The 9,760-nt window shown below is 39.3% G+C and overlaps 1 protein-coding gene across 1 annotated transcript; it reads right to left on the reverse strand.

Annotated features, from left to right (window-relative positions):
• Positions 1 to 1,449: 1,449 nt before the first annotated feature.
• Positions 1,450 to 6,286, reverse strand: plaua (plasminogen activator, urokinase a). Its single transcript, XM_044045281.1, has 11 exons — positions 6,147 to 6,286; positions 5,568 to 5,673; positions 5,400 to 5,445; positions 5,192 to 5,303; positions 5,030 to 5,112; positions 4,044 to 4,091; positions 3,777 to 3,954; positions 2,991 to 3,136; positions 2,758 to 2,898; positions 2,514 to 2,662; positions 1,450 to 1,977 (listed from the first exon to the last, which is right to left on the reverse strand). The coding sequence occupies exons 2-11, from the start codon at positions 5,616 to 5,618 to the stop codon at positions 1,783 to 1,785; spliced, it is 1,149 nt and encodes a 382-aa protein (XP_043901216.1). The 5' UTR covers positions 5,619 to 5,673; positions 6,147 to 6,286; the 3' UTR covers positions 1,450 to 1,782.
• Positions 6,287 to 9,760: the final 3,474 nt, after the last annotated feature.

The following is a 9,760-nucleotide window of genomic DNA, read 5'->3' on the forward strand; positions in this document are numbered from 1 at the left end:
TGTGTGGACAACAGACCAAAGATACTGGACAGTTGGGTCCACCTAGTTAGACTCTGTTACCCTGACTCTCCTCTCCTCTCCTCTCCTCTCAGGAATTGTCCTTAAAGAGGAGCAGGAGTCATACTCTCAGCATCTCAAACCCATATATGGATGGAGAGAGGCAATAAAGTAAACTGGTGTCTGTGAATAATTGAGAGGGAGTGAGGACAGACTCGGATTGGCTCCAGTAGCCGTGCTGTGAACTATCTGTATATGTAGACTTGTCCAAACAGCCTTTGATGGAAAGCAACGCAGCAGATTGCTCAGAGAGGCTCCACAAAGTGTACTTTCAATGATGACGTGGCGACCAGCTGGATTTTGGTCGTTATAGCACAACAAACTGCACATTCATCCTCTCACCGTCATTACTCACGGACCTCCTCTCTCTGTTGCAGTTGCAATAATTTGGGCTGACTCGACGTGTTTCTTCGTATGGGTGGGGCAGTGGTGTCCGAGGCCCTGACTTACATGGAGAAATCAGCAGAGATGGGAGTAAGTCTCAAGTCTTCAAGTCTCAAGCAGTTATTCGTGCAAGAATCGGGCAAGTCGAGTCCCTGCTTTAAATCAAGTCTTTAAGTCAAGCTGTGTATGAATAAGGAAGACGAAGATGCTTTCACAGATATTCCACATTTAAATATGTTAAAAAGAGACCATTTTGAACTGCTAGAGTTGTATCTGTATCAGAAACACTGTATTACTCACACATATCAAAATAAATACTCAAATATATATAATAAGAATAATGACATTAGGCCTACATTAAACCATGGAAATGCATTTCAAATATTAGGCTAAAAACAAACGGTACATTTTGCACACTAATCATAACCAACTTTTCATTAGACATTCATTTGCTTTAGATTAAAATAGCAGCCACGTGACTTCCTGTCTTATCTTCCTTTGTGGGATTTGAAGTGTGAATGAAATTTCAAGTGGTGTTGGTGTTGCACGGTTGCCAGGTTTGCAAGCAAGGCCGCAAAAGCAGACACCCAACGTTTCCTGTGTTTGTTGCAATGTTAACCCTTCAATAATTGAGAAAATGTAAATATTCCGTAAGTCAAGTCATTTCAAGCCATTTTACTCAAGCCTAAATTGAGTCTGAAGTCATGAGCTGACCTGAAATACTTTCCAACAACGATGCCCTCCTGTGAAATCACACCAAATTCTCTGTGTTATCTGTCCACCACAATCAGCTGTTTGGATTTTTTAATTTCTGCATTAAAGGCATTAGTCATTCCAGCAGACCAGACAGAGCTTTTTCAAATGTTTTAATATTTTTCAGTTTGAGGAAGTCAACATTCAAAAGTTGCATACTAAAGGTAAAGGTAAAGGCAAAAAGCAAGCAGGTGTTCAGTGTTTGCATGTGATGCAAATACACTCACAGATGGGAATGAATGCACACAATGAACATATAATACAAAGGCTTTATTTATTATAAAAAAAGACATTCAACCACAGGGGACACCCTTGTACAAAATGGAATACATATGAAATGAATGAAATTATAAATAATCTGGATATTAATAGTTTCTTAAAAAGTAAGTCTTAGTATGAACATTCAAAGTAAGTAACAAAATATATTTACACAGTTACAGAAATAAAACGTATTGTACAAAACCAGCTTAATATACATTAATAGCAGTATCCATTAGCTGCGACGATATGCTTCCATACAGAGGATCAAGAATACAGAGTCCTAAGTGCTGCCAAAGCGTTTCCTCATGTACAAATTCTGTCACAGCTTCATTTTTGGGGATACATTTTTCCCTGAGTGTAGTCGGAGAGCTCTGTATTTGCTGCGATCCACTTGTTGTAGTTGGTGATTTGAGTGTAAACACCCGGTTTGTTTTTCATGGCGCAGTTTTCCCCCCAGCTCACCACCCCAAACAGAAACATCCGGCCTGACACCTCACACACCAACGGACCGCCAGAGTCGCCCTGGAAGAAGAAGACATGACCAATAGCTAAATAATGTGCAGAATTGAAAGGTGTGTCTCAATAACTTTAGGTTTGGCTGTATTTTATAAGTCAGATCTCCAAAGCATTTTGAACAAAGGTGACTGAAACAAAACATTTTTTTTCCATTGTATAATTATCAAATATTTCTGGGTGACAAATAGATTGCCTTAACTGCTTTATTATTAAAAACAAACTTTTACTCTGCTGTAAAATTAAACTTTTCCACTGAAAACACATTGAAACAAAGATTACAAAGTCTGCTGTATGATGAGGTAACAACAATACATCATGCATTTGTCGAATTAACATTAATGATGTTAAAATGTCAACATGGAAAAACTGTTAAAACATAGTTTTCTGTACAAATGAGTGACCACACTGTACAAATGAGTGACCACACTAATGTTACAGGTTAAGTCAAAAGTTATGTTAAGTTAATTTAAATGTTGTGCATTTCTTCTCTATCTTTCAAAAGGTTTCACTGTGCATTTTAATAGAATAGTTTATTTGCTCACGCTGCAGGCATCAGTGCTCCAGTCCGGGCTTCCAGCACAGATCATATTCTTGGTGATGAGATCTCCGTAGTATGATTTACTTGTGCAGTCGGTCTGGGAGATTAGATTCACCTCGGCCTTCTTCAGGTACTGTGAGTAATCCCACGCAGCTGCAGAAGACACAGTGTCAGGTGTAAGCATCTGTGATACAGCTCATCGCTCCGTACTAAACGAGTGTAAACTTTAGAGGTTAATCAGTATTTACAGAATCTCTCCTTCCCAAATCCTGCAACGCTGCACTGGAATCCTGCAGGAAGCTGGGTGTGAGACGGAGGCAGACACACTGTTCTTGCAGATGCCGACTTCACGGCACATCGTCCATTGCTGCCTTTGATTTTCAGCAGTGCTGCGACATAAAGAGGAACATCTTTGAATCCCGCACACACACACGGAACACATACATGTTCCCCCACTCATATTTGTGACGTCTGCGCTCACCTATGTCGTTGTCATAGGTGGACGCGTTAAATCTCTGGTGGATGATGAACTTTTCCACAGTGAAGCTCTGCTCCCTCTCAGCGTCTGTCTCATTGATGGCAGTCTTCCCCAGGTACACAGACAAGATCCTGATATTGGTGGCGTCACTGAAGTGCATAAACATTCAACACGTCATTTTTATCAAGCTGAGCATTCAGAAAACTAGTGACATGTCCATCCAAGGGTACAGCTGTGGAGATGGTTGAGTCTTACATGTACTTGGGGACTTTCCCTAAATATCTGGGGTAACAGAGACTGTGTTTTGTGCTCAGATTGAAAGACGTCTGTACATTTAGGCCTTCTCTTTAATCTCTTTGTGACCATGTCTCTCTGTACAAAACAAAAATAATCTCGCCAAGATTTTCAATTTCCAAAACAACCAGAGCACAACGGCTGTCATTCACACAAACCTATGACAGACCAACTTTGCAAAAGGCCACTTCTGAATTAACTTTTCTGAATGGAGATACAAGCTCGGCAGAGCAAGAACTTCTGTTTGCAAGCAACACTATTATTTTGCACATTTCTTCCTCACATTACTCCTATTGCACTTATTGATCTTGAACTTTGATTGGGATTCTCTCAAGTCACCTTTTGATTGCTGTATTGTATCTTGTTTGTTGTGTGTTTCATAGTTTTTACAGTTTTTCTGCTGCCAACTGCAGAACAACTCCACCCAGTGGGACAGTAAAGCCCTGAACTGACCTGAACTCACTTTAAAATTGCAAAAATGATTTTTTTCCTCACCCTTTTTCAAAGCAATGTGCAGCCGTGAGAACCCAGCAAGGTGCGATGAGAGAGCCGCCACAGAGGAATCGCTTACGGTTATAGATAGCAGCCACCCATGGGTGTGAGTCTATGGGTGTGAAAGAACCGCCGACCACTTTATTCATCCTCCGCTCGGACCTCTCACCACATGTCACCTCTGTGGAGAAAACACAGGGCCAGTGAGTGAGTGAGTGAGTGAGTGCTGTTGCAACAGAGAAAAGCACATCATGATACTGATCAAAGTACCTGTATCAACAGCTGGTGAAGGTGTTGGTGTTGGTGTTGGTGTGAAACCTGTGAAGAAGCAACAAAACAATATTTCAATGGTACAGTATATACAGTAGAACAGTATTTCTGATTTTCCTCCAAGTACCACCAGAGGAATCAAATATTATTTTAGCAGGGTCTGCTTTCTCTTAGAGCAGCACTTGAAGGGAACTCAATCCCAACAACTATCAGAGAAGTGGACACTTACAGGTTATTTAGGTCTCATTTCCACTCAATAGTGACAGTATTCAGGTCTGTCAGCGCAAAAACTCAATTGCAGGGGGTCTCAAAGTGAAGGTGATGCCAGCTTAAAACTATTAAACAATTCCATCATGACACAGAATTGCAAAATAAAGGTGTTTGTAAGATGCAACAAATATACTGTGCAGTTCACAATTAAAACGTATTCACGATGCAAAATGAACATACATAAATTATTCGTTATTACTTGAAATCGCTTAGAGAACCACACATGGCCCGCGGGCAGCAAGTTTGAGACCTATGCCATAGTGTAGAGGTGTCAAACTCATGGCTCACGGGCCACATTTGGCCCTCCACAAATGAATTACAGTTGTCCACGTTCATTATTCACTTAACTTTATATTTATATCCCTGTTTTTGATATGAATAGATTTATTTTGCATCATATAAATATGCTTTTATAGCAAATTAATACATTATACCTAGTGATGTCAAGCGATTAAAAAATCAAAAGATTAATTAATTATGATCTGTAATTAATTCGGTCGCAGACTTGTTCATACACGGGGTGTTCTCCTCCAGTTTAGTTTGGCCCCCCGACCCCCCGACCAGAGTAAACATTTGACGCCCCTGCTTTACCTGCCACTTCTCTTGCTAACGCCAGTCCATTTAAATTTCACATTGTCATATCTGTCTACAGGTTTCAAAAGGCTAATTGTGGCACGTAAAAATAATGACTTATCAACTCCCAGTCTCTCACTTACATTTGGGAATCCTGCAGTCTTCCCTCACAATCTTTCTTCCTCTTCGGACGTAGCACCACGGCATCAAGCTCTGGTCAGGATTCCTGGAGTTTGAGTGGAAATGACATTAAACATGTGCCACCTGGTTGAACCTTCATGATCCCAGACTGAAGTATAGCGTACCTGCAGTAATTATGATGGTTTTCCAAAAAACGCCATCTGAGACACCTGTGGCCGTATGCCGACTTGGACACATATCCTTTGTAAGTGCTGCCATCTCCAGCCTGACACATCTCTGTAGAGCACAATGTGAAGAAAGAAAAGAACAGTGAATGGATCTGGTGGTTAAAAATTATAAATGTTATCTGTCATCTGGAGAGTGGGCTTATACCTCTGGAATAATTCCTATGTTTTCGTGAAGATCTTCTGGAAAAAGCCTAAAAAGGAGAAACGAGATGAAGCTCAGTTACATGGATGAATAATAATTTAAAAAAAAACAAAAAAAACATGTGAACCTTGGTGAAAATGTAAGAAGTCACTTCCTCCCACTGTTACTCACCACGTTAAGACAGACTGCTGTAAGGACGGCGAGGATGACGAACAGGTTCATCTTCACTTCTGGTTTCGCTTCCCCTTATCGGTGGTATTTTTATCTGGGAAAAAGACTGAAAAAAGACAGAAACCAAACATCACAACAATGACACTATGACACGATTTTCAGCTCCTCTGCCCTTATATGGCGTTTATCACCGTGCACATGACAGGACAGACACAAGAGACACGCAGTTTCTCTGTCTTCCTTGATTGCACGTATATATTTGTTGCAGAAGGGGGAAAAAAAGACTTTTATTTTAGTTATTGTGAGAGTTGCAGATAGAGGATGCTCACTGTGTGCACTCTGTACCGTAAACACAATCCTATCTGTACAACGAGTGCAATATCAAATTGGAGTAGCTGATTACTGCACACAATTATGTCACATATTACAAGTCAAAAGAGTCCCTTCATCCTTTCTCACAATAACTTTGATCATAACAGGGTTATAGAAGATGAACGTACATAAATAAAAGCATTAGTCTCAGAAACAATGGTAATGATCTCTAAGGTAAAGAAAGGCTTTGTTGCATATTTCTTTTACCTTTTTGTTCTTTGTTAGTCTGTCCAACTGCAGTTGACAATCGTCCTCCCTCTGTGTCTTCTCACATGCACCTGTCTTAACTTAACTTAAGGGAGGAAGTGGACTCACACTGTAGGCGCTTCTGCTGCTGCAGGTCTGATCCTCCTTCCTATTTAAAAGCACATGGGCTCCATGTGGGAGGGGTCTATCGTTGCTATGAAAGCATCACTGACACCCACATCAGTTCCATTTAGACTGAAGATGTTGTCATGTTCTGTGACACATTCACACTTATCCGCCCCCCCTTAAACCACAACAATACACGTTTTTCAAAATACATCCAAACTTGGTAACACGTAGGCTGTGGATGTTTTTGTGCATTTTTTTTTGTAACCTAAACAAAAATAAAGAGTCATAAATATACAGCATTGATAACTGATACAGTATAATTATTGTTCTTTACTGTATCATTATTATGTGACTATAATTTTGTGTGTAATTTGTCAGTCAGTCATCATCTAACCGCTTTATCCTCCACCAGAGGGTCGCTGTGCCAATCTCAGCGGGCGATAGGCGGGGTACACCCTGGACAGTTCGCCAGTCCATCGCAGGGCCACACACAACTAGAGACAAACAACCATTCACTCTCACACTCACTCCTACGGTCAATTTAGAGTGTTCAATTTACCTAATCCCCACATTGCATGTTTTTGGACTGTGGGAGGAAGCCGGAGTACCCAGAGAGAACCCACGCACACACGGGGAGAACATGCAAACTCCATGCAGAAAGGCCCTTGTTCCAACCGGGGCTCGAACCCAGGTCTTCTCGCTGCAAGGCGAGAGTGCTAACCACTACACCACCGTGTGGCCCCGTGTGTAATTTGTGTTTTTTTTAATTGTACACAATTAATTATTTGATCTGTTATATATAGATATATGGATATATGCATATATTAAATGTTCTGTTTGTTTGTATGGGGGCTGGTCATTACAGCAATTGAGGAAAACTTTCTTGTTCACCTGATTCACTTCGTTTTGTAAGAGCTGCTGTTTAGAAATGTTGTCTTAATATTAATCATGGAAGTGAGACGACGAAGAAGAAGCAATAAGAGGAAATATTTAATATTCTTATCTACTTATCTACTATTTATGTATTTATTCACTTTTGTGTATTTTCCCCTTTAATAAATGACATCAAATTTTGTTTCTATTAATATGACATTCTCCCTAAAGTACATGATATAACTAGACATTGTATCAGTATCGGCTTGTACATCCCCTTTGAATCATCTACGTGTTATTACGTGCAGACAAGTGCATCACTTCAATGTATTCCTGACAACTAGGGGGGAAGGGAAGAGTTGTGTTTTTACTGGATTGTTGTTGACTGTGTCACAGCTCCACTTAAAAACTCTAAAAAATCCTAAATGGCAATTTCTCCCTTCAGAGCTTCTCCCTGCAAACTTTACTTCATCAATAACAGTGACGCTTTGAATTACTCACGTTTCCTGTTTTTAACTTGCAACAACACCTTGATATCTGGCTCAGGTGTTTAAGTGATGCAATGTTTCACAGAAGTGACCAAATTCAGGGAAAACCCAGGACATTTGTGGTTGAAATGTGCAACCTGGAGGGATGGATTTTGACATTTTGTCTGGAGTCCAATTCAGTCTAGACACCAGTTATTCTGCAGTGATGTAACATAACATTACATTACATTAAAGGTAACGTCCTGCAGATTCAAAACTGACCTCTTTCTTCCACAGTTTCTATATGTATATATCTATATGTCCATCTAATACCACAGAAACACACACAAAATAACAACTCTCATCGCAACAGTGTTGTATAAATTACCTAAAAGTGATACTTGAGTAAAAGTACAAGTATCTTACCAGAAAATGGCGTTGGTAGAAGTTGAAGTCACTATTTATAATATTACTACTAATATTATTAATATTATATTATTAAAAGTCCTAAAGTATATGACATTTACTGTACTTAAGTACCAAAAGTAATATAGTCTGATATAAAATGAACTTGTGTTTTAAAAGTAAACGTAAAGTGAGGAGTTAGCATTGAGCTATGGTATCTCAGTGGTAGGGTGAGTTGTCCTTCAACTGGAAGGTTGTAGGTTCAATTCCTGGCTCTGTTAGTCTATATGTGTCCTTGAGCAGGACACTTAACCCCATGTTGGAATGGGTGAATGGTAAAACTGTAGTGTAAAGCAGCTCATCAAGACTAGAAAAGCTCTACATAAATACAGACCATTACCAACTCTTCTTCTTCTGATTGTATTTGGTAGTAATGGGTAACAAAGATAGTTAGAGGAAATGCAGGGGAGTAAAAGTACACAATTTATTTAGGAAATGTAGTGGAATTAAACTAAAAGTTGGTAAAAAAAACAAAAAAAAAACAATGTCAAAACAATAACAAAGTAAAGTACAGATAAGTGAATGTTGTACTTAAGTACAACACTGCTATCATAGCAACAAAGTTTAAAACCATTGTAAATGTGTGACCATAAACATTATTAAATGTCTGCAAAATGTGGGAGTTTGGTCTAAGAAACCACACTGACAGCAGTTTGGCGAATTGAGGAAGGAAAAAAGAAGAAGAGATACAGATGTCTATAAATATAAAGTTATCAGTTAACCTCTAATATTTTCTGAGCTTATCATCTTAACACCTATCTCATTTCATTGTAAAGGTGTGTTCAAACCTTTTTCAGTGAAATGGACAGGAAACCATGTAAATCACACCTCGGTCTCAAACTCCAGACAGTGACATCAAACATCACTCTTGCCTTCATAACCACCAGATGAAGAAACTGTGACTTAGTCAAACTTGTTAACTGCACATCTATTGCCAATCAATGTGTTTATTCTGTGGTAGTTTATTTTATCTCCTTTAAAAAGAAGACCTGGTCAAGCAGCAATATAATTACAGTACATACATTATATATATATATACATATAACAACAGATAAAACATGCTTACATGAAACACTTGCACACAGACAAAGTAGACTGCAATGATTCCACCAAAATATTTTTGGGGACGAGAAATTGCAGAGCATTCATAGATCGGAGATTGTGACTTCCATGTTTCCTTGTTAAAAGACAAGACAAATAGGAAGGAATGATACCCAGAATGAAAAATGACCTTTGACACTAAAATTCAGTAAATGTCATATACTGTAAGACTTTTACTTAAGTAATGTTTTTTTTTTGTTTGTTTGTTTTTTTAAAAAAGGGCCTTTAACCTCTACCAAAGTCATTTTCTGGTAAGATACTCCAGTACTTCAGTATCCCTTTAAGGTACTTGATACACCACTGATTCTTTCTAAGGGAGTCACTGCCTTTTATTACTTACAGCAATTCCATTGGGAGGCTGTGCATATGGCGCCATCTAGTGAACAAATGAAGACATTGTCTTGTTTAAAAAAAATCTCTCCTTGCTCCTGGTGGTTGGGGTTCTCTGAAGAGGTAAAAACAAAAAAGAGTGTTGTGTGTTTGAAAGAGACTCTAAACGCTGGTTTGTTATGTGGGTCTGTGGGAAAACCCCGACGGAGGGAGTAGTCCTGTGGAGACACACGAACACACAGGGGAGGGTATACGCGCATGCGCAGAAAC

The sequence above is a fragment of the Solea senegalensis genome, linkage group LG15 (genome assembly GCF_019176455.1).
Source record: "Solea senegalensis isolate Sse05_10M linkage group LG15, IFAPA_SoseM_1, whole genome shotgun sequence".
NCBI lineage: Eukaryota > Metazoa > Chordata > Actinopteri > Pleuronectiformes > Soleidae > Solea > Solea senegalensis.